This window comes from Phalangium opilio, unplaced genomic scaffold (assembly GCF_054372755.1).
Source record: "Phalangium opilio isolate 3A_F unplaced genomic scaffold, DU_Popi_V2 ptg000002l_1, whole genome shotgun sequence".
Classification (NCBI taxonomy): Eukaryota; Metazoa; Arthropoda; class Arachnida; order Opiliones; family Phalangiidae; genus Phalangium; species Phalangium opilio.
In genome coordinates, this window is record NW_028324144.1 from 7,987,804 (window position 1) to 8,011,260 (window position 23,457).

Sequence of the window (23,457 nt, forward strand, 5' to 3'; positions counted from 1 at the left end):
CCAGTCAAACATAACATAGATGACGATAGCTACCGAACGAGAACGAAACACATGAGGAGCGCGGTAGGAAACGGGGAAAATCGTTATCTATTTAATTAGCACATACATAAAAAGAAAATGAATATAAAAACCCCAAACATACAAATTCATAGGTATCCGACCCCACAGATAAAAATTCAAAAGTATCCGACCCCACAGATTAAGAGGTACCCCACCCCACATCACCCCAACATTTAAGAGATAAAAATAAATCATCAAAGACTCGGAGTTTCTATCAAGTCTCTATGGTTGAGTGGTAGAATGTTGTCTACTACGCCAGCGACCCGGGTTCGATTCCCGGGTCTGACCTGAAAAAATTTTAATTAAAATTAAATCTCTAACCGAGCCCAGTAACCCCTATGGGTGGGTTGTGGTAATATAAAGTTCCTTTTAAGCTAAAATCTGACGATAACGAAGCGACAACCCCGGCCACTACTACTACTACTACTACTACTACGACAACGGCTCGGGTCAAACTAAGAGCCTATCGTATACTACGATATTGCTAAAAATTGGTCGAGTTCCAAAATAAATTTCCTACCACCTTCCCCTCATCCTAATGCGGCGGACAACAGGCGCGAGTGCCTGAATCTAGTTCGGTCGTCTACCACCGCGAGCGTCTCACGTTTTGGAGGGAAAATTCAGAAACCTCCAGGCTCCACCAGAGGGCCAACCGTTGGTGTGTTATCAAGACTATTCACTTTCGCCAAGTGAATAATTTGGTTAGCTCGATACTTCTAGTCCCTTATCTTACTTCTCAGATCATTAATCACTTTCGAAAGAAATACTTAAACTGAAGTAAATCATAGATCGCCCCTGAGGTGGACATAATGGTAAACTCCACCAACAATAAAGTTATCTACGCAGAAGGATATGGCATTGAAGTTTTGAAGTGTATCGTGGCATACTTCAACTTCACGTTAGTAATTGAGTAGACGTTCTAGACAAGGCCGCCAAATGGTAATAGTTTTCTAATAGATACGAATTTGTGGTTTCGAAAGAACGCAACTTTGGGGCCAAGAAAGGAGGCAGATGGACGGGAATGGTTGGGATGGTACAACGTCAAGTAAGTTTAAAGGGGATTGTGAAAGGAAAAATCAAGTAATTTTTTATTCATTATTCTACTAATTATAAGGCCAATCTGCATAGTGAAACATACAGGAAATGCCTCCGAATGATTTTAAAATCAAATCTGTTTGAGATTTCATATATAATTAGAAATGAATCATGTTAATTCCGACGTGTCTGTCTGTTGTTACACCCCAGGGGACCGTCTTTCGCAGTTTGCAAATCGGAGCAAACGTGTTTTCAATTTCCGGACCGCATTTATAGTTCACGGAAATTTGGAAAATTTTATTCCATTGTCTGTCTACCACCACCATCCTGCCGCTCCTGCGGTCTTTTGTCCATCCAACATGGACGCCAGTCTGTACTTACTGACTTCTATTCACCACTATCATCTGGTCTTATGTCCATCCCACATGGACACCAGTCTGTACCTACTGGCTTCTATTCACCACCATCATCTGGTCTTTTGTTCACCCCCCCCATGGAAACCAGTCTGTACATACTGGTTTCTATTTCCATCATCATCCTTAAAGTTAAGATATACGAGAAACGTCTAGCCTCCAAATGGCGGGGCTTCCACCAAAGGTTCACGCAATTGCGCTGTTCTTACGCATATCTAAGACTTGAACCCTTTATATACTACCTATTTGAGTAAGGCGAAGCAACCGGCGTATGCTTCATTTCAAACTCCAATATTAGTCAAGTCTCTCAAAAATGTTTAATTGTTCTTTATCAACACGATGAATAAAGAAAATATATAATATCAAAAGTGGATGAGAGGAAAAGTATGAAAATGGCCAAAAGTCGCGAGTCATCAGAGTTTCGCCGTAGTTGACCGTTTTATTGGCGTAGCTATACTGGGCCTGTTCACTCCCTTAAAATAGGTCTTGTGTTAATTCGCGGTTACGCGGTTACCGTCGTCTGCTATTGTGTATGCTAGAACTCCCTCGATTTGTGTTTGTAGTCAGGACAGAGTAGCTGATAATGTTTTAAAAGGTATTTTAAGGTATAATATGGATTTAAGTAAGGTTATCGAAGCAATAGAAGAGCACATAAAACTAGATACGTTTAAAACAAATCTCGGTAATTTAGCTATAGAGCGAGCAGCTTGCGTCGTGATTCGCGTAATCGAGAGGGCTATGGTTAAACCAAGGAGCATAAATGTCTGAACTACTTTCAGTCGCGGGTTTGCAAGTCCATCAGTCACTAGTAAACTAAATAGTTATTGGCGAAACTTTGATGTCCGCGTTTTTTAACACAGGCTCTATGGCCATTGTCATACTTTCCCTCTCATCCACATTTGATAATATTAATTGTATTTATTTTAGTATTTAACATAATCTGGTTTCTCAACTTAAAATTAATACAGAAAGAGTTAAACAGCAGTCTATGTGTGTTATCAGAAGCGAATAAAAGAAGTCAACAAAGCCCCATAGACTGCATTGTGAATGCGTATTCCTCATAAATGGAAAGAGAGAGTATTTTTAAGGCCCCCTTTTTAGCACCCCTTCTAGAAAACGTTCGGAATGGAAACGCAACCTGGTGGTGTTGAATAAAGCTACACAAAATGGCGCTCTCCCGTAATGAGAGTTCTTCTCAGTCCGCGTCCAATTTAGATTTAAGTATCATTACAGAGATGAAAGACAAATCAACACAGTATAATTTTTACTTAATTAATAAACAGAGTATGAAAAGTAAGTCAGTATCTTGTGAATTGAAAGAAACTATTGACTTAAGCGACTCCATCGTAAATAAACATTCAATTCACTAAGCCTCGGTTACCTACTTTGGCGCTCAGCTGCTAACCGAATGATCGCCGAGCGGAGAAAATCAGCGCGAGAGATGGCGACAGTCGCGACACAGTTACCCAGCTCTCCTTGCGAGAGTCGGGAAAATATTGGGGAGGGGGAAAAATTTTCTGGAGATCTCAAATCACCCCCACTGGTTTTTATAAGTGACGCGCCTAGCTCGTTCCCCGGTCTATTTGTTGACTTCTTTTATTCGCTTCTGGTGTTATTACACTAGTGCACCGCTTTAGCAGTTCGCCTTGTGTAAAGAAATCCTACAAAACCTTAATATTTCCTTTTTTTTTTCATAATATAAAGTGAATATATGGAAATATTTTTCGTAGTTTCGATTTCGATGCCTTTAGTATAGTTTAGTAGTTTATTTTGATATTCCAAGAATATGATTTTATATTATTATATTATTTTATTATTTTTTATATTATTATTTGAAATGGCTGTTTATATATTACTTAAGCTATACTACATCTGTATATAGAATAATCCTTGCTTTAGAGGTTACCAAAAGAACGTTTTTTTTTTTTTTTCTTGGTCGGTTAATCAAAGTATTATCCGTAATAGGCTTAGTGAACTAAAGAAGAGAGAATTGAGGCCCGAGGTGTAGTTAACTATAGGTTTTGATTTTCGTGTCTGTAATGAAGAGACATTAACGGTTTAGAGTGAGCCGAAAGTTAAATACACAATTAGATAATCGGGTTTAGATTTTATAATAGAATAAAGCATCATGGTGGCCATCAGATCAGTGAAAGGTCTGGTCGTAATCTTTTTATAGCTACTAAGAATATAGAAGGGTATACAGTTGAGGCGTAGACAATTGGGCCTTTACAAACACGTAATGGTAATATATCTCCAAAATATAGACTCTTCATTTTCTGTTTTTTCCCCATTGACTGATTTCCATGTGAACAAGGCATATCCTTATTGGATGTAAAATGTCGTATGCTTTAATGTATATTCGCAAAGGTTTCAATACTGCTATAATAATTCATAAATTTTAACTTCTGCAATTGCTCATAAAAAAAAGAGAAATTATTCCATATGGAGGTAAATAAGTTTGTAAGTAGTCCTCTTGACTCGGAGAGGTAATATTTTGGTTTTCCCAACTTGTTGTTAACAAAATTTTCGTGGCACGTTTCATGTCTCGCACCACGATCGTCACATCGCTCGCATATTTTATCAAACCTAGGGATAAATCTCATTTGACACGGAGCGTGCCACGAGAATTTTGTTAACAAAAAGGCAAGGCGTTACGCGATTGGTCGGAGGTACAGTACTTATTTAAAATTATCCATGAAATCTCAAACTGGTTGTAATTTTGAAATCATTCGGTGTTATTTCTTGGATGTTTCACTATGCAGATTGGTCTCAAAATTAGTAAAGGAATAGATAAAAAAAAGCACTTGATTTTCCGTTTCACCCTCCCTTTAATGGATTTTAATCATAATCAACTTTTCTGATTCATTTTTTTTATCAAGGAAGCCAACTTCAGCATGATAATGCAAAACTCGTATGTTCGAAGTGAAGCAGTGGATTTCGTTCATCCGGATTATTTTTTCGAGGCCATTTTCATAGTCTTATCACCTATGCCCTTACAGACAGCTGTTGCCCTTATCAAACCATTCACAAGGGATGTTTGGGTCATATTATTTGTCACTTTTCCCTTAGTAGCTTTGTGTATCAAGTTAATTTCGATTAAATTCGAATCACGAAAAGTCAAAACAAAGAATTTTTTCTGGTCGTTCAAAGAGGCTATTTGGTACGAGCTAGGGATTTTGCTGAATGCTGGTAAGTTTGGTGGTCGGTTTTAGAGCAGTTTAATTTAATGTGTCTAAAACCTTCAGGAGGAAAAATGATCGAAAACGGAAGAGATTCAATAAGAATAATGGTATTTGGATGGCTTGTTCTGTCCATAGTACTTTGCACAACATTTTCGGGACAGTTGGTCTCGTTTCTTAATTTTCCTGGTAAGTACCACTTTACGTACCAAGTATAGATCCTTTTATGGTGATGACTTTTAACGTTGGATCTTCAAGGGCTTGAAGACCCGATTGACAACGTGGAACAACTTAATTACTTGATTGGAAAGGGAAAACTCGTGGGAGGAAGCATCAAAAAGACTTTTCTTCATGAAGAGCTAATGGTACGAGTTCCAATATGTCTTTGATTTATAACTAAGTACAAGAGAAAATAGAAGATAGTAAAACACTTCTGCCTTCGCATGCTGCGCCTCGTTTGAGGGGATATATTTCTACCGTTCTAGCGTCGCGGGCCCCTCCCCACCTACCAGGTTAGCCTCCTCATGCCATTTAGAGAGAGAGAGAAAAATAGTTCCCACAAGGCAGACTACGCGCTTAGAGGAGGCAGACGAGGAGCGTCTCCCTCTCCCAGAATCCCTTGAGCAGCGCTACTTTCTAAAAACACAATACCTAACCTCTAGCCTCCTGATTGGCTACTTGAAGTTTTAGGGGACCACTCTAGCGTCGCGACCCCTCACCTTCCTGGATAGCCTCCTCACAGCATTTAAAGAAAAGTAGTTCCCGAAAGGCAGACTAGGCGCTTAGAGGAGGAGGACGAGGAACGGCTCCCTCTCACAGAATCTCTTCCAAAAACACAATTCCTAACCTCTAGCCTCCTAATTGGCTACTTGAAATTTTAGGGGGGGGGGTAAAAATGGACGTTACACAAACGAGGTAGAAATAAGGGCTGAAGTATTTTACTCACTACTAATTTCTCTTGCTAATAATTTATCCTCATTTTAGGTCTCCAAAAGTGAAAAAATGGCTCATTTGCGCAAATCCATTCAAAATGATCCGGATGGAACTGGTTCAGATTCGGTGGAAGACGGTTTAAGAAGGATTCTGATGAACAAACCTCGTTACGCCTTTTGTTGGGGCCGATTTAACACCCTCGTTATTGCCAGTCGTTTCGGAATACAGAGATTCCATTTCCTTGGAGACAGGCTCTTCTCCGTTTTTACTGGCAGTGCTCTCCCAAAGGGGTCATTTCTTAGACCACACTTCGATTTACTGTTAGTGAAACTCTACAAGATATTTTTAAAGGAAAAGGTCAGGTATTATAACTTAAAAGAACGGCCTTTTTCTAAATATAAAAGGATAAAATTAAAAAATTAATTATCTCTAATTACAAAATAATTGGAATTTAATTAAAACGAGGAGTGGTGTCTGCTAAATGGAACCACTTATCCCGATGTGAAATCTGAGAGAAATAGGCACGCTAACTGTGGAACAGTTTAAGTCCGGTGGGGCACTAGAAATGGGGGAGTAATACTCGGGAAAATGGCGGGTGGTCTACTTCAGACGAATTACCTAGACCGCCCGCCATTATACCGAGTATTCTTCCCCCAGTTTTTGCGTCCCACCGGACTTAAACTGTTCCACAGTTAGCGCGCCTATTTCTCTCACTTCGCATCCTCCCCCATCATCTTTGGTTATCCCTACGGGATTGGTTGAATTCTCACAGGCTTAGATAGGCAAGGGTAAGAGGTTCAATTTAGCAGACGCCACTAAACCAATGGCGGCACAGTAGTCCTCGTTTTTAAGTCTAATTAAATGCTAATTATTTTGTAATAAGAAATCGTTCATTTTTTAAATATTTTTCCTTTTATATTTAGAAAAAGGCCGTTCTTTAAAGGTATAGCCTTGTTACCTGAACTTATCATTTAAGAATTTCAATTGTGTAAAGTTTGATTTCTATAATATTTTTGCTAAGAATGATTCGTTTGCGAGAATCTGGAGTTTTAGCCAAGTTTTGCAAGGATCAGACTGACCGGAGTCAAATAGTGGGCATGTTCAATTCCTCCTACAATGTATGGAACGAGGATTCTGGTCCTTCCGCTCTAACTGTAGAAGATTTGCAAGGTCCTTTTATCATTTTGGGATTGGGATACGCCGTCAGTTTTCTCGCCTTGGTCTACGAAACAGTACGTCACCGTCTATACAAAGTCAACCATTCACAGGACCGTCGAGAGACCCCGGGAAAAGAAAGCTAAAATATAGGATTTATTTAGTATTTAATTCATAAAGTAAGGAAAATTTAAAAATTCTGAAATTTCTTAAAAAAAAATTTAAAAACTACCTATCCCATGTGCTGCCAAGTTTCATATAAAAAAATTCTAATTTTATGCATTTTATATAAAAAATTGTTACAGCGCAAATGAGATAATATTACCAATATTATAACCAAGTGAAGATATGCAATGCAATATATCAACAAACTGTACAAAAAAGCGAAGTTTGTTATATTTATACAAGTTATTGTATGGATAACTAGTTTAGAAGTTCATTTAACTTAAAAATATGATACTCTTTAGGCTTCTTTAATTTTAACTCGCAAAATATCAAGTTACAACTAAGCAATCTATTTATGAGCGACTGCGAGACGCTGTCTGTACTACTTGCTGTATTGATAAGTTATTAAACCACTTTGCCTAAACCTCATAACCATGAACTTCGAAAGCTGTTGGTATATGACTTATTGGCTTATGATAAATTTAACAATATTTATGTCTCACCTATCGTCAACAGCAAAGAAACAACTGAAAAAATGTTGAAGTTTTTCCGTGGCTTAGGCTGATTCCCGCGAGAAACAAAACTTAAGTTAAACCTCCGATTTTACTTTACTTTCATGCTTAGTGAGAAAAGGAGGAGAATAGAGTAATGGCAGTATACTACGTATGCAAACGTCATACCCTTCTATCTCTTAGCTCAGTGTCATCCGCCTACTGGGAGCGCACAGTATCCCCTCTTACAAGAACGCTCCCAGATGGAGGGATAGACAGTCTAAGCCCCTCTCTACCGCCACTAGTCTATAAGGGATTGAGAGCACATTAAGAGAAGGCTCAAGTAATGAAACTACCACTCTTCTGACTTCATCACTTCTTGACTTTTACTGTTTAAGCTCTAGTTGAAGATAATATTATTTTTAAGTTCTAAATTTACATTTTCACAACCATTATCCACTAGAATTAACCAAGGTCGAGGCCCGGCCGGGCCCCCGAGAAGAACGGGCCCTGGGAAAATGGACCGAATTTTTCCCCCTCTCATGACGGCCCCTGACTAGTCCAGGGTTCATACCACTTTTGGAAAACAAATTTCCCTGATATTTCCAGGTTTTTCCCCATATACTTCCCTGAATTTACCAGGTTTTTCCCGTATATGGAGTATCCTATGGAGAAAATGCTATCGAAGGACGAGGGGCAAATATGACTATTACATAATCAAAGGGCATCCCCGTATCTCTAGTAGAACCAGAGTTACGAGCCTCCGAACTATAGTGTAATGTTAATCCTATGGAGGGTATGTTCACGAACATTTTTCTTAATTACTCGGCCCTTGTTTGACGAAATCCTAAGTTTTTTGTATCGTTGGATGGCGCGCAAATAAGACAATAACATACTCAAATGACATCCCCGTATCTCCAATAGAATCATAGTTATGAGACTCGCTGGCGTTTTGCAACGGTTACTTATAGTCACGTGGTATCGCTTGATTTAATTCACGCGCCATAGACTAATGGCACCCCATGTTATTTGTCCATAGACCATAATACTGTCAAAGCTGGGAGACTGCCATTACTCTATTCTACAGGGCCGGTAGGCCCTTGTAGATATGACATGACACCCTTCCGTAATGTTATTGTGATTGAAATTTTGCTTAAGCCTACTTTAGCGTTTCTGAGGTGAGGATTTTGAGTCCTTGGGTTGAAATGTAGCCTCTTTCAGCTTCCTATTGGCAAGAAAACTTTCTAAATGACCTTAACAAGTACTCCAACTTTGAAATTGTAAGTACGGCGTGTAATTATTGATCGTTTTTATCAGGAATTTTAAATTAAGTTTCCTTGTTGATTTCGAAGAACACGTAACGAACTAATGATAATGTAGTTCACGGAATTACTATCGAATTGGATACCAAACTCAAAGATGGTCCAGTTATGTTAATGCAATTAATAGACGAGGTAATGAAGTTGCCGTACGTCAAACAACTAATTCAAGAAGCGACCGATCTACCACCCAAGCCGGGAGTTAAACCCAAGGTCACACTCAAAGTAAGTGTATTAAACAAGTTGAGACGTTATTAAATTTCCCTAAATAAAATTTACACTAATTCCCGCGTGTAGTTCGAAATGAAAGTTCACATATCCAAGAACCTTAAACGAAAATTGTCAGCCCTCATTGACGAAGAAAACTCAAGCTCTTCAACCCCACAGAGAACAGTAGTCCAAAGAAAAGACCAAAAATTGACAAAACCTCAAACCAAAAGCAAGAGTTCCACTCAGAGGGGCAGCGAAACTAAGGCTAGACGTCACTAAATTTGTATGAACAATGTCAAAATTGCGTACATTAAAGGGAGGGTGAAGTGATTTGTTACTTGTTGAATGTCTCTTACTCGGTTTGAAACAAATGGCATCCATTGAGAGACTGAGCCCTTTATCCACTGTAGACTACGGCGATCGTCGAGTCTGTCCACATTTTAACGTTTGATGGGCCAAGGAAAGGGTCTTGCTGAGATGTTTAGCTAGTCTTGAACCAAGTACCGCTTCCATCGGTATCCTCCCGATGAACCGAATTCCCATTCGACCGAAATGCGCCAAATAAGATAGGAAACTAGCGGAATGACGGGTTTTTAACCACTGCATGAGATTTACGTATACAACGTCGATTTAAAATAATCTGCATTTAGCGTAAATAATGAAGTAATTCACAATTACAAAGCAATTTAATTTTTGCAATGGAATTTCACATAGGTAGGGTCATTGACGTTCATTATTGGCATTTAGTTTCACAATATTCTAATTTCATTATTCTCTCTTGTGCTAGATTAGGTTTGGTTAGGCTATGATGAACACGTCACTATTTCATACGGTTCACTTAGATAAGTTACTTTCAGAATAATTTGATGCCTATTCCGAAATATTGCTACTTACAATTAGATACTTCCACAATAATTTGATTTAATATATTCTACTAGCTATTACCCGCGGCGTCGCTCGCGTATTCCATCAAAATGATATAAAGAATGGGCAGATTTTACTGATGACCAATTTTTTTGTAGCATCCTAGGAGCGAAGGCACTCGGCGTTGCCCGTCAGCCCGTCGGGACATTTTTTATTTCTTTTCACTCGGACATTATTCCATACAGAAGGGTTTTTAAGTTTTTGGCCGCCATTTAAAAAGATGGCAACAAATCGAACTCAAAAGACCATTCAGCCTGCCTATAGGTCAAAGGAAAGCAGTGTACTAAATGTTTACAAAATCGGTTGAAAAGCGCGGACTTTGTTGCATAGAGAAGATTTTTTTTTACATTTCTGGACGCCATTTTTTAAGATGGCGGCGGATTGGAAAAATCTTTCTTAGTACGCGCCTACTACTTATGAGTAACGTTCCTGCAAATTTTCAGCCTTCGAGGGCAAGCGGTTTGGGCTGGACGCTGATTTTCTGCCAGTCTGTCAGTCAGGATTTTGATTGATATAGATTTAGATTGTATGTTTACAATATACGCGGTTCACGATAATATTTATTTGGGGACCTGTACTACATGGCACTGTTAAAACTTCGTTGAATTTATTCTGATTGATGAGGGTTCAACTCTATTAGTTTTTTATTGGTTATTTATCCGAAATAAGAAGTTTTGAATTTAAAATGGCTATTTTTTTCCATGGTTTCCATTTGCTTGGATATTTATTTAAATTTCTTCTAAGATAATGGTTTCCTATAGAACACATAAATATTCCGAATGTTAGTTTAAAGCCTGACAGGGACCTAAACTGACATTATAATTGACTAGGTATTTTGTAAGCGTGCCACGTTACTTTTGTTAACAAAAAGGCAGGGCGTTACGCGATTGGTCGGAGACCCAAATTTCAAATTATCCTTAAAATTTGAATTTTAAAATCATTCGGAAGTATTTCCTCAATTTTTTTTTTTACTATGCAGACTGTTCTTATAATTAGAAGAAGAATCGATAAACAATCACTTGATTTTGGATTGGCCAGAGAAGCTGAATGTGATACTAGCCACTTTAATTGATTTATAATCCACCGATGGCGCTAAAAACGGACTTTAAGGCGTTACCTAGAACGAAGACGGTAACGGTTTTCAAAAGAAGTATGACTTCACGGTACCAAGGGACAATGTTACCATTCCATGTTCTTATGGTATCCTGAATTCGTTCTTGCTAATAGCAGATGTAGGATAAGGAACTAGATGTATTGAGGTAACCAAACTCTTCACTTGGCGAAAGTGAATATTCTTGATAACACACCAACGGTTGGCCCTCTGGTAGTGTTTTCTGAGTTTTCCCTCCAAAACGTGAGACGCTCGCGTTGGTAGACGGCCGAACTAGATTCAAGCACCCGCGTCCGTGTTTCGCGGGTTTAGGTTGAGGGGAAGGGGATAAGAAAATTTTTCGAATTCGAGCAATTTTTTCTCTCTAGTGTAGACGCGATGGAAGCGGCATAAAATCCTCAAATTTATTCACTAGTGCCAGGATCTATTACCAATGCTAGAGCTCTTTACTTCTATTCCCTTATCTTACTTCTGCTGGTGAAGGCATTTTCTCAACGTATCTTGGCAGTTTTTGCTGGAAAAGCTATACTAATCTTTATGAATGACCTCACGAATAATCTATCTCGCGTCTTGCACCTCACGCGCGCCTAGGACCTCTTTTTGCTACCAACTAACCATATCACAGTTAGAAAGAAGTCAGAATTATGACGCGTGATGGAATGCTCAAGCCTGACCCACAAAACCCACATAGAACTGTTAACAATGATTCCAATTAACTGTATTTGTTTCTGGTAATAGTTGCAAGCTTCGCGAATTTTTACAAAAGAATATTGCAATGCCATTCGCGATGAATGATAGAGATATTCAAATTTATTTACGATGGAATAAGATTTCATTTTGACCATTCAAATAAATATATTGTATTAAGTTTAATAAATTATTAGATTCTGATTCCAAATCAAAAGAATCATATCTTTGAAAATTGCCATTTAAATTTATACATGAAGTATCGAGGTTTCGATAAAGTTCAATTTAAAAACTTATTCTTCAGTTTGAATACATTATTGAGAATTGGGAAAAAAAATCATTTCTTACCTTACCCTTGGAAATTTAAAGCAACTGATTTATTTCGAAATTGTGGTTCACCAAGTTAGGGCGAAAACTTTTGACTCAGAATGAATATCTTTGATATTAGACGCGCTGGCTACTTTGTCAAGATTGCAGTAGAAAAGGTTAGATTAATATCATTAATTACTTTCTAAATGAATACTTAAACTTAAGTAAATCATAGATCGTCCCTGAGGTGGATATAGTGGTAAACTCCACCAACAACAAAGTTATCTACGCCGAAGGATATGCTATTGAAGTTTTGAAGTGTATCGTAGCATACTTCAACTTCACGTTAGTAATTGAGTAGACGTTCAAGACAAGACCGCAAAATGGTAATAGTTTTCTTATAGATACGAACTGGTGGTTTCGAAAGAACGCAACTTTGGGGCCAAGAAAGGAGGCAGATGGACGGGAATGGTTGGGATGGTACAACGTCAAGTAAGTTAAATGGATTTTAATCATAATCAACTTACCTGATTGATTTTTTTGATCAAGGAAGCCAATTTCAGCATGATATTGCAAAACTCGTACGTTCGAAGTAAAGCTGTGGATTTCGTTCATCCGGATTATTTTGACGAGGCCGTTTTCATAGTCTTATCACCTATGCCCTTACCGACAGCCGTTGCCCTTATCAAACCTTTCACAAGTGATGTTTGGGTCATATTATTTGTTACTTTTCCGCTAGTGGCTTTGTGTATCAAGTTAATGTCGCTCAATTTCGAATCACGCAAAGCCAGAACAAAGAATTTTTTCTGGTCGTTCAAAGAGGCTATTTGGTACGAGCTAGGGATTTTGCTGAACGCTGGTAAGTCCGTCCGTTTGGTGGTCAGTTTTAGAGCAGTTTAATTTAAGATGTCTGAAAACCTTTAGGAGGAAAAATGATGGAAAACGGAAGAGATTCAATAAGAATAATGGTATTTGGATGGCTTGTTCTGTCCATAGTACTTTGCACAACATTTTCGGGACAGTTGGTCTCGTTTCTTAATTTTCCTGGTAAGTATGTACCACTTTACGTAGCAAGTAAGATCCTGCTATGGTAATGACTTTTAACTTTGGATTTTCCAGGACTAGAAGAACCGATTGACAACGTGGAGCAACTCAATTACATGATTGGTAAAGGAAAACTCGTGGGAGGAAGCATCAAAAAGACTTTTCTTCATGAAGCGCTAATGGTATATAGTTCCAATATGGCTTTGATTTATAACTAAGTAAAAGAGAAAATAAAAGATAGTAAGAGTACTTCTGCCTTCGCCTGCTGCGCCTTGTTCGAGGGGATACATTTTTGCCTCTCATGCGTCGTGACCCCCTCCCCCGCACCTACCAGGACAGCATTTAGATAGAGTGAAAAATAGCAGACTAGGAGCTTAGAGGTGGCAGACGAGGAGCGGCTCCCTCTCCCAGAATCCCTTGAGCAGCGCTGCCTAAATTCACCTCTCCGAATCGAGACCCAATCAAGAGGTTTTTCTTAAATAATTAAATAAATATAATTGCTATTAATTATTTTAACCGTCAGTAATTTACCTTAATAAAAGTTAGGTCGATTTAAGAAACGTTACTAATAAAATTATTTTAAACATAGCTATTGTTTCTAGCGAAAACGTTTGTCACAATATTTGGTAATTTAGGGTATATAAGCAGTAGCCGATTAGGCTTTACACATGAAGTACGTAACATGTGCCTTGGGGAGCTACACGATATTCTCTAAGCTCCTAGGAAAGAACCTCCGCTTACGCGGAGGGAAATAGTTCAGTAACGCAGCTCCTTCGGATCCATCGGATCCTTCCGCCTAAAGAACCGATTTACCACGTACCTAAATTCGAGAACTACTATAAAGACTGAGTAGGGTATCTAAAATATTCTTTAGATAAAACTGTTCACAATACCAAAGATTATTTGGGAGTAAGGCGTTAAAATGTTATCAATCTGGGTAGCTTTTGCTTGGACTATTTAAGACGCCGTGCATCTGTTTTTTACGAGGAATGTTTTCTGTTCTCGCGGTTACGGCGAGCTCAGCCGCCGGCGGCTCGGGAATCGGGATACCGCTGTCACCTAGACAAGGCCTAGTGTAGTTTTAAGGTCTATTATTATTCGCAGAGCTATTTTTCTGTTGAAATTAGGGAACTAGTATAAATATTGAGTAGAGTGTCTGAAATATTCTTTAGTTAAAACTATTCACAATACGAAAGATTATTTGGGAGTAAGGCACGAAGATCCTATCTATCTGGGTAGCTTTTGCTTGGCCTATTTAAGACGCCGTGCATCTGTTTTTTAACGAGGTATTTTTCTGTTCTCGCCGTTACGGCAAGCCCGGCCGCCGGCAGCTCGAGATGCGCCGCTCGGTCTCAGCCGCTGATATCTAGCCAAGGCTTAGTGTAGTTTTCGTGTCTAATTTTATTCGCAGAGCTATTTTTCTGTTGAAATTTAAAGAAAAGCTTATCATATTTAGTTGAAGACTAAGTAAATGTCTCAAAACATTTCGAAACTTGAGCTTTAAAAACGTTGAATATTTTATAACGACTACGGAACGGTACCGCAAATTCGCCTTCCGGGCCTCCCGGTTATGTCGACGGCGAGGTCGAGTCGAGGTCCCATGCAAGAAAATAGTAATAGCCGTCGCCTATTGGCCTGGCATTAAAGAGGTTATCTATGGTTAGGGGGCTCATGATTGGTTAAAAGCTTTTTTGTTCGTCTGCTTAGTTTTTACTTCGGGAATATCATGAAATCCATGGTCAAAGCTATGGAAAAGTGGGACTTACGTACTTTATGTGTGAAGCATAATCCGCTTTTGATATAAGGCGATTGATCCACCATAAATGATAAGAAGCCCTGCCATTGGGAGGCTAGACGTTTCTCGTAACCCTAGCCGATCGCCGCGTACATCTTAACCCTAACAATGATATCAGAGAAGAAGGCAATTTTGCTTACTACGAACTCGGTCCGGATATAGCATATACGTTTGCTCCGATTCGTCAACTGCTAAAACCACAATACTTAATCACCTCCTGATTGGCTGCTTGAAGCTTTGGGGGGGGGTTAAAAACAGGATGACCCTCAAACGAGGAAGAAAGCAGGGCTAAAATTAAATTTTGACCCAAGTATTATACACACCACTAATTTCCCTTGCTAATAATTTATTCTTATTTTAGGTCTCCAAAAGTGAAAAAATTGCTCATTTGCGCAAATCCATTCAAAATGATCCGGATGGAACTGGTTCAGATTCGGTGGAAGACGGATTAAGAAGGATTCTGATGAACAAACCTCGTTACGCCTTTTGTTGGGGCCGATTTAACACCCGCATTATTGCCAGTCGTTTTGGAATACAAAGATTCCATTATCTTGGAGACAGGCTTTTTTCCGTTTTTACTGGCAATGCTCTACCAAAGGGGTCATTTCTTAGACCGCACTTCGACTTACTGTGAGTGAAACCCTACAAGATATATTCTTAAAGAAAATGGTCAGGAAACATAATAGTATGCCTTAAAAGAATGCCCTTTTTCTAATAAAAAAGGGAAAATATTAAAAAAAAATAAATGATCTCTAATCACAAAATAATTGGCATTTAATTAGTTTTAACGAGGACTACGCGTAGTGGCGTCTGCTAAATGGAACCACTTATCCCAACGGGATTGGTTGAATTCTCACAATGGTTGAGAGAGGTAAGGGTAAGAGGTTCGATTTAGCAGAGGCCACTAAACAAATGGCAGCTCAGTAGCCCACGTTTTTAAGACTAATTAAATGCAAATTGTTTTTTCAAAATCATTTTTTTTAAATAATTGTCCTTTTATATTTAGAAAAAGGCTGTTCTTTTAAGGTATAATCAGGGATAGATTTAATTTTAGAAGTAGTAATGGAGAACAGTTAATATTTACTTCAGTCCGACTCATAGCCCAGTATAGAGCCCCTCCCTCCAACACGTAACGAAAAGTTTAAATTATCTTATTGGCTCACTTAAACTACGTTTTGATGACGATGCTGATGAGGACGGCGAAAAATACGTAATTCCTTTTTACCTCTGTCGCTATGACCCGCCTCTACCTTCAAACACCCCCCGTCCCGACGAAGGGGGTCCAGGACGCTCGTCCACATTACTCTGTTCTCCATCCCTACTTCAAAAATTAAATCTATCCCTGGTATAATGTTATGTTACCTGAACTCAAAAATTTTAATTCTGTTAAGTTTGATTTCTATAATGTTTTTGCCAAGGATGATTCGTTTGCGAGAATCTGGAGTTTTAGCCAAGTTCTACAAGGATCAGACTGACCGCGGTCAAATAGTGGGCATGTTCAATTCGTCCTACAATGTATGGAACGAGGATTCTGGTCCTTCCGCTCTAACTGTAGAAGATTTGCAAGGTCCTTTTATCATCTTGGGATTGGGATACGCCGTCAGTTTTCTCGCCTTGGTCTACGAAACAGTACGTCACCGTCTATACAAAGTCAACCATTCAAAAGTAACCAATTGATGAATATGAATCAAAAAATAATTGTGGAAAATCTGCTGCGACGTTTTCTTTGTTCGTCTTTTGGCCTATCTTATTTGTTTAATTGCGCAATCCAAAATGCTGTAGAAGTCGGTTGACAATTTAGATAATAAAATTTTAATTTGTACATAAAAATTTAGGTCAAACATAAATTAATTTAAAATGGCTTAAATTTCCCGCCGATCGAAAAGAAGATTTATGAACATTTTGATAGGGAACCAGTACATCAGAGTGAAACAATACTTCAATGCCTAATTACTTAAGAAAAACATTTTCAACCGATGAAAGACAAAGCCATACTGTCTTTTGTAGCCAATGTTACACTATTCATTCATAATTCGGTGTCCTCCCATTGGATAGAATCCCATTCGACCGATTTTATCTGAAATACGATTTTAAATCCCACCGTTTGTGCGGTTTCTGCCTATTGGGATTTTTTTAATTAGGAATATTATTATTACTTATAGTGCTATATAATGCATCGTCAAAAGTTAATTTAGCAATAAGAGCTTTCGTCTCACCGTGACGCAGTGGAAGAGTATCGGACTATCGTGCGACAGTCCATGGATCGAATCCCCCGAAAGAAAAACTAAATCACTTAAGATTAGTTTCATGCTATTGATTATTAATTTCATTTGAACTTAATTGCAGTTACATTGGAAAGTGTGGTGAACTATAAAGTTATCAAACTGGGCAATAAAGGCCTTTAAGTGTTTGAAATATTTTGAGTAAATTTTATTAAAATTATGGTAATATTTTTGAGGGTTAGATTAGATTAGGTTAGGCTGGGTTAGGTAATGTTAGGGTTTGGTTGGGTTAGGTAATGTTAGGGTTTGGTTGGGTTAGGTAATGTTAGGGTTTGGTTGGGTTAGGTAATGTTAGGGTTTGGTTGGGTTAGGTAATGTTAGGGTTTGGTTGGGTTAGGTAATGTTAGGGTTTGGTTGGGTTAGGTAATGTTAGGGTTTGGTTGGGTTAGGTAATGTTAGAGTTTGGTTGGGTTAGGTAATGTTAGGGTTTGGTTGGGTTAGGTAATGTTAGGGTTTGGTTGGGTTAGGTAATGTTAGGGTTTGGTTGGGTTAGGTAATGTTAGGGTTTGGTTGGGTTAGGTAATGTTAGGTTTGGTTGGGTTAGGTAATGTTAGGTTTGGTTGGGTTAGGTTTGGAAGTGGTAGGATCACTGATATTCCAAAACATTGTTTTCATTGAGGTCCTTGCATAATAAAAGCGGACCTTTTCCAACAAATTTCTTGTTTTTACCTCTCCGAGTGACGTATGTCACGGAGAGGTTCTAATTTCGACGTGTCTGTGTGTGTGTGTGTGTGTGTGTGGGTGTGTGTGTGTGTGTGTCTGTCTGTTGTTACACCCACGTGACCGCGTTCGCAGTTTGCAAATCGGAGCAAACGTGTTCTCAATTTCCGGAAATTTCGAAAATTGTATTACACTTATAGGCTATTACTCCATTGCCTGTCTAACATCACCAGCCTCTGGTCTTTGTCCATCCCACATGGACACCAGTCTGTACACACTGGCTTCTAATCACAATCATCTGCTGCTCTTTGTCCATCCCACATGGACACCAGTCTGCACACCTGGCTTCTAATCCCCACCCTCTTGTGGTCTTTGTCCATCCCACATGGACACCAGTCTGTCCACACTGGCTTCTAATCACCACCGTCATCTGCTCTTTGTCCATCCCACATGGACACCAGTCTGTACACCTGGCTTCTAACACCACCATCTTCTGGTCTTTGTTTTTGTCCATCCCACATGGACACCAGTCTGCACACCTGGCTTCTACTCCATCATCATCGTTAAGGTTAAGACATACGCGGCGATCGGCCAGGGTTACGAGAAACGTCCGGCCTCCCTAAGGTGGGGCTTCCACCAAAGGTTCACGCAATTGCGCTGTTCTTATCCATAGCTGCGATTCGACACCCTTATATACTACCTATTTGAGTAAGGCGACGCAACCGGCGTATGCTTCATTTCAAACGCCAATATTAGTCAAGTCTCTCAAGAATGTTTAATTGTTCTTTTTCAAAACGATGTAACGTTCAATAAGGCGAATAACTAACGAAGAAAATATTAAATATTAATTATATTTATTTTAATATTTAAGATAATCTTGTTTCTCAATTCAAAATTAATACGGAAAGAGTTAAAAAGCAGTCTATGTTTTTGTCTGTGTGTGTCCGTCCGTTGTTACAGTAGTGCGCTGCGTTAGAAGTTCGTTTTGTTTTGATGTGTAAAGAAATCCAACACAACCATAATATTCCCTTTATCCTTAATATAAACTGAATATGTGGAAATATTTTTCGTAATTATGATGCATTTAGTACTTTTGTAGCTTTAAAGCTCTATTTCATTTTGATATTCCAAAGATTTTTTTTAATATTATTATTTAAAATGGATGTTTATATATTACTTAAGCTATACTACATCTGTTTATAGCATAATCCTTTCTAAAATCACAGTGAATACAAGCTATGTTGGGCAAATGACCTCTTATTTGTCAATAGGCCTAGTGAACCAAAAAGTAAACGTTTGGGTTTGGTTTTCGTTTCTGTATGCAGAGACATTAACGGTTCAGAGTGAGCCGAAAGTTAAATACACTTTTAAATAATTAGGCTTAGATTTATAATCATGGTGGAAATCTGGGTCGCGTTCAGCAGAGTCTCGCGTTGCTGAACGCGGCCCAGGGATTTTGTTTTGGAATTTTGACGTCACGGTGCTTAGCGCTGAGCTAGCGCGGTCTTCAAAGAAAATAGTCTGCTTTTTTTGATAACGTGACGTAAAACGCGTAGTTCTCAGCTTGGCGAAAAAACCATGGAGGAATTAATACAAATAGCTCTATGGGACTATAGCTATTTAATTGGCGTGAAACCAGTTGATCACGCGAGAATTATAAGAGATATGTTAGTTTCTAATTTTAATTATAAAAGTTGTTATCTATCTCTTTAAATATGTTATCCTACAATTTTTGTTAAGCCTTGGTACCTTGCACGCTTTATTGCGCTAGCGTCATTTATAAAACGCCGATGACCCGTTTTTCCCCCATCGGATGATTTTAATGTGTACAAGTATATCATTATTGGATGTAAAATGTCGTCTGATTTACAGTAAATTTGCTATGCTTTGTATACTGCTTTAATATTTCATAAATTTTAACTTAAGAAACATTTCCATATCTGGGTAAATAAGTTTGTAAGTAGTCGTCTTGACTCGGAGAGGTAATATTTTGGTTTTCCCAACTTGTTTAATGCATAGATTAAACACGTCTGCTACAGAACCTCCGATTGGTTTGATACCATGAACCCCTATGTATCCAAGAAATTATATTGTAACCGAATGCCCCTTAAAATTTTATTTTGGCCGGTCGTTCGGGGGATTCTGTTACAGGACGTTAGTCAGCCCTATTTTGATTCGGAGGACTTCGTGACAACGTTAAGTCTTAAAAGGGGATTCTTAAATAAGCCTAATCCGACTTCGAATCTTAATTAAAGAAATTACTCATACCTTCGGCTCATGTCACTGATTTTATTTGAGATCAAGAAAATGAAAGTTTCAAAAATAACTAACGCGTTCCACTGTGTGGACAAAAATATATAGCGTTCCATAATTTCGCGTTAATCCGCGGGGAGCGACTGTGCTCCTCTGCAGTAAAAAAAAATATTTTCTCGACCCGGCGCCTCTAAAAAAATATCTCGGATCGAGAGAAAATGAAGGGGGAAGTGACGTTGACGGCGGAGGGCTGAAGCATGGGCTGAACTTATTCCCAAAAATAAGACAAAAGGCGAAGTTCAGCTCTCCGTCGTTTGCAACGGGTCGGTGGGCGATACCGTTGCATTCACCCCCCTGGGAAAAAATTTTGAAAATAGGCGCAAAAATTAAAAATATAAAGTTTCACAAAAATTGTTCGAAAAAATATTACACTTTCAAAATACTCCGTTACGCGGACAGCTACTATATTTTTTTTTCTTTCAATGCCCGAAGAATATTTAAGTTCACGCGAGATGTTTCAGTTCTGAAAGCAGAAAATAATTAGATAACAATATATAATTTAAAGAGTTCCATTGGGATCGTAGCAAGATGGATCGCAATCTTCTTTGAATTTGTTATTGTGGCTAAACAGCCGTTAACACTGTTCTTCCAGGGTAGGCTATTCTGACCCTTTCCCAAGGCGGTTTCCCTATTGGTGTTCTTTTGAAACAAAAATCTGAAGGATCTAATTCGGCGATTCCCTTGTCTCTTAAGTATTGAGATATCTCGTTTGGTGAACGTAGCACGGGACTCTTCGGGCCTGGGGGATAATAATATACGTCCAACGTTACTTCTCCGGGTTGGACAGTGTGACGATAACATAACTCGCGAACCCATCCCTTCTTGAATGGCTTCTCATAATTAGTTGCTAGATTTTCTTGAGTGGATGGAGCTAGGGGAGAATGAATGCTTTCGGACATTCTATCTTTCTCGGTTGACGAACTGCTCAGTTTTCGGAGAGTCTTTTTCCTGCGTCTTATTTCTTCTGTCGTCGTTGTAGAAGGATGATCTCTCTGACTTTCTCGTCGTTGAGGTCGTTGGTCTCTTGTCTCGTAAACTGGATTTCTTGATTCGAAGACTCGAGTTCGAAGAGGATATTCGTCTCGTGGTCGATTTTGTCTTCTTGGTAAAAGGTTGGATTGCCTTGTTTTGGGATTGGTCCTCGGGAAAGGAGCTTGGTAATTCTGAGTGTGGTAGCGTTGAGGAATGACGTGGACAGGGATAGGACTTGGGGATCCTTCCGGAAGTGGGATGTTAGTGTTCCCATGAGGGATGTACCGTTCGAAATTTGTGTCCATGTTAGCATAATATGTTTCCATATACGGGATATACCCTTGATTCGTTGCTACCGGGGAATAAACCGTGGTTGGGGGAGCTACCTGCTGTATGACTTGAGGCTGATGAACTAATTGTGGCCGAGGGACTAGGTGAGGCTGTGACACTACTTGGGGTTGAGAAACCGAAACCATATGGGGTTGTACCTGATATACTGGTTGCTCTCTAACTATCATAGATTCCTGATATGTCTGAACCCTAACTTGTGTTTCAGGAGTGTGTTGGGAATTTTTCACAACAGGATTTGTCTTATGTTGGGTTTGACTTGGTTTTGGTTTATTTAAGCCCAAAGTTTGTTCTATTTCTCGGCACGCGTCGTGTAAATCTGAAGTAGTGTACATTGGGATGAACATAAGTAGCCATTTAAATTCCGTTCTCAAATTTCTTTTAATCATGATTAATAACTCATCATCCGATATCGTAGGGTCTAGGTTTTGATTTACCCTATAAAAATACCCGAAAAATTCTTCTACGGATTCATTTGGTTTTTGTTTCCTATTATTTAAGTCTATTCTAACTTTTGCTTCTTCATCCTCAATTTTATAATGACGTTTAAGTCTCCCTTTAAATTCGGGTCATCCCATTCCTTGAGGGAGGGATCGAAACCAATAGAGGGCATTTTCTCTTAATAGGAGGGGCATGACGAGCATTTTCTCATCCTCACTAATTTTATGAAAACTCGCGTATTCCTCGAACTGTCTAAGGAACTCCGGTACGCTCTCGTTTTTTCTGCCGTAAAAGGCTAACCTTTCTGGGGGATCTAAACCTCTAACGCTTCCTTGGCTAGATATCACCATGTTTGAAAAGGATTGCAACACTGAAGCAAGGAATGCAGCCCACTGAATACCTCCACTATTTGGATTACTTTGCTGCGACTGTGTATTTGTCATGCTTGGGGGATGACTATAGTTTTGAGAGCTCTGGAGTTGAAAGCTGGGTGGGGGCGTTGGAATTCCTTGTGGGGTATTAAGAGACTGTCTAATCGGTCTCGGTGTCTGTCCTACATTTACAAGATTTGCTATATTCCGCCTGAGAGGGGCATTTTCATATATTGTAGAGCTACTACGTGGAATAGTTCCACAAGGAGAAATTGTAGTTATAGTGGCAGTTGACGTTGCCGTACGAATTATTTGCCGAGATTGAACCCAATTATTCATAAATCTCTTGGCCCTAGTATAGGAACTATCCTCCACTACTTCTATCTTAGTTTTGGGTTGACATACTTTAGGGGTCTCGTTTAAATTTGTTAAGTCAGGGGTACTCCCTCCGTGTTTAGATTGAATTTTATTTGTCCCATGGGGGTTATAAATCTGGCTTATACGATTGAATAAGGCTAAATTCTGCGCGCGTTTATTTAATTCCTCCTCAACTGGATTAAAAGTTGTATGATTGTTGGAGGAATTCGCCACCCATTCTTGCGTTCTTAAATAAGGACTTGAACAATCCATATTATCATCCCATGGGGAGTCTTCATTAGGGTTGGGGGCATAGGCGGCCATATTGGGATCAATTAATCGATAGACGCGTAAAATGTTTCCGGCCACGAGGTTAGGCTTAGCTAAAGGCAACTTAGACCCTGAGGTTTTCGAATTTTTTGATGAAACCGAAGAAGATATTGATTCTTAGCTATCGCGATATAATTTCGGTGTAATTTTGCCGTTAAACGTGGGCACGATCCGTGTTCACTCTATAAAATTGTCAAAAAAAATTTTAATTCAAAAATTATTTAATTACGAAAATAATGGTTCTAAGATAGATTTAATTCTAAAAATACTTAAATTCAATTTAAATCAATGCTACGTTAGGGAATAGTTATGATTCAAACCGATTTATAATTCAAACCGCGAACTCCGCATAAGAATGTTCGAGAAAGAAGGGTGTCCAAGATGGCGGCGGTTTCGCACAAACTGGAACTAAACCCAAACTAAAACACGAATCGGGCACGCGATCACCCCGCCGGAAAAGAAGGCGACGGTAGCACGAAACGCTATAACCCGAGGTTCGAAAAAGAAGGGTCACGGGAGACATTTGAAACGCGTGGGGTTCGAATCAGTGAAT

The 23,457-nt window shown here is 38.9% G+C and overlaps 3 protein-coding genes across 4 annotated transcripts; all 3 read left to right on the forward strand.

Moving 5' to 3' along the window:
* The first annotated feature begins 854 nt into the window (after positions 1–854).
* LOC149718608 (glutamate receptor-like) lies at positions 855–7,099 on the forward strand. The gene is made up of 7 exons (XM_089850385.1): positions 855–958; positions 1,018–1,105; positions 4,388–4,697; positions 4,754–4,876; positions 4,946–5,052; positions 5,672–5,940; positions 6,642–7,099. Exons 1-7 carry the CDS (start codon positions 870–872, stop codon positions 6,919–6,921), a joined length of 1,266 nt encoding a protein of 421 aa, XP_089706511.1. The 5' UTR covers positions 855–869; the 3' UTR covers positions 6,922–7,099.
* A 1,511-nt stretch (positions 7,100–8,610) lies between these two features.
* On the forward strand, positions 8,611–9,651 carry LOC149718609 (uncharacterized). 2 transcript variants are annotated; one of them, XM_089850466.1, is made up of 3 exons: positions 8,611–8,711; positions 8,784–8,975; positions 9,048–9,651. In XM_089850466.1, the coding sequence occupies exons 2-3, from the start codon at positions 8,862–8,864 to the stop codon at positions 9,237–9,239; spliced, it is 306 nt and encodes a 101-aa protein (XP_089706592.1). In that variant the 5' UTR covers positions 8,611–8,711; positions 8,784–8,861; the 3' UTR covers positions 9,240–9,651. The 2 variants fall into 2 exon arrangements, with proteins under 2 accessions (XP_089706592.1, XP_089706667.1); XM_089850541.1 differs by lacking the exon at positions 8,611–8,711 and having other exon boundaries at positions 8,744–8,975.
* A 2,459-nt stretch (positions 9,652–12,110) lies between these two features.
* On the forward strand, positions 12,111–20,025 carry LOC149718610 (glutamate receptor-like). The gene is made up of 10 exons (XM_089860590.1): positions 12,111–12,167; positions 12,227–12,336; positions 12,396–12,483; positions 12,541–12,850; positions 12,916–13,038; positions 13,111–13,217; positions 15,192–15,460; positions 16,249–16,459; positions 19,792–19,845; positions 19,924–20,025. Exons 1-10 carry the CDS (start codon positions 12,111–12,113, stop codon positions 20,023–20,025), a joined length of 1,431 nt encoding a protein of 476 aa, XP_089716716.1.
* Positions 20,026–23,457: the final 3,432 nt, after the last annotated feature.

Excerpts from the sequence above, each read along its gene's own strand:
- LOC149718608 (XM_089850385.1), top strand. The coding sequence starts at position 870 with ATGGTAAACTCCACCAACAATAAAGTTATCTACGCAGAAGGATATGGC. Across the intron at positions 959-1,017 it reads GTGGCATACTTCAACTTCAC|ATACGAATTTGTGGTTTCGA; the intron begins GTTAGTAATTGA and ends GTTTTCTAATAG. Across the intron at positions 4,877-4,945 it reads CTCGTTTCTTAATTTTCCTG|GGCTTGAAGACCCGATTGAC; the intron begins GTAAGTACCACT and ends TGGATCTTCAAG.
- LOC149718609 (XM_089850466.1), top strand. The coding sequence starts at position 8,862 with ATGTTAATGCAATTAATAGACGAGGTAATGAAGTTGCCGTACGTCAAA. Across the intron at positions 8,976-9,047 it reads AACCCAAGGTCACACTCAAA|TTCGAAATGAAAGTTCACAT; the intron begins GTAAGTGTATTA and ends TCCCGCGTGTAG.
- LOC149718610 (XM_089860590.1), top strand. The coding sequence starts at position 12,111 with ATGAATATCTTTGATATTAGACGCGCTGGCTACTTTGTCAAGATTGCA. Across the intron at positions 12,168-12,226 it reads TCAAGATTGCAGTAGAAAAG|ATCGTCCCTGAGGTGGATAT; the intron begins GTTAGATTAATA and ends AGTAAATCATAG. Across the intron at positions 12,851-12,915 it reads AGGGATTTTGCTGAACGCTG|GAGGAAAAATGATGGAAAAC; the intron begins GTAAGTCCGTCC and ends GAAAACCTTTAG.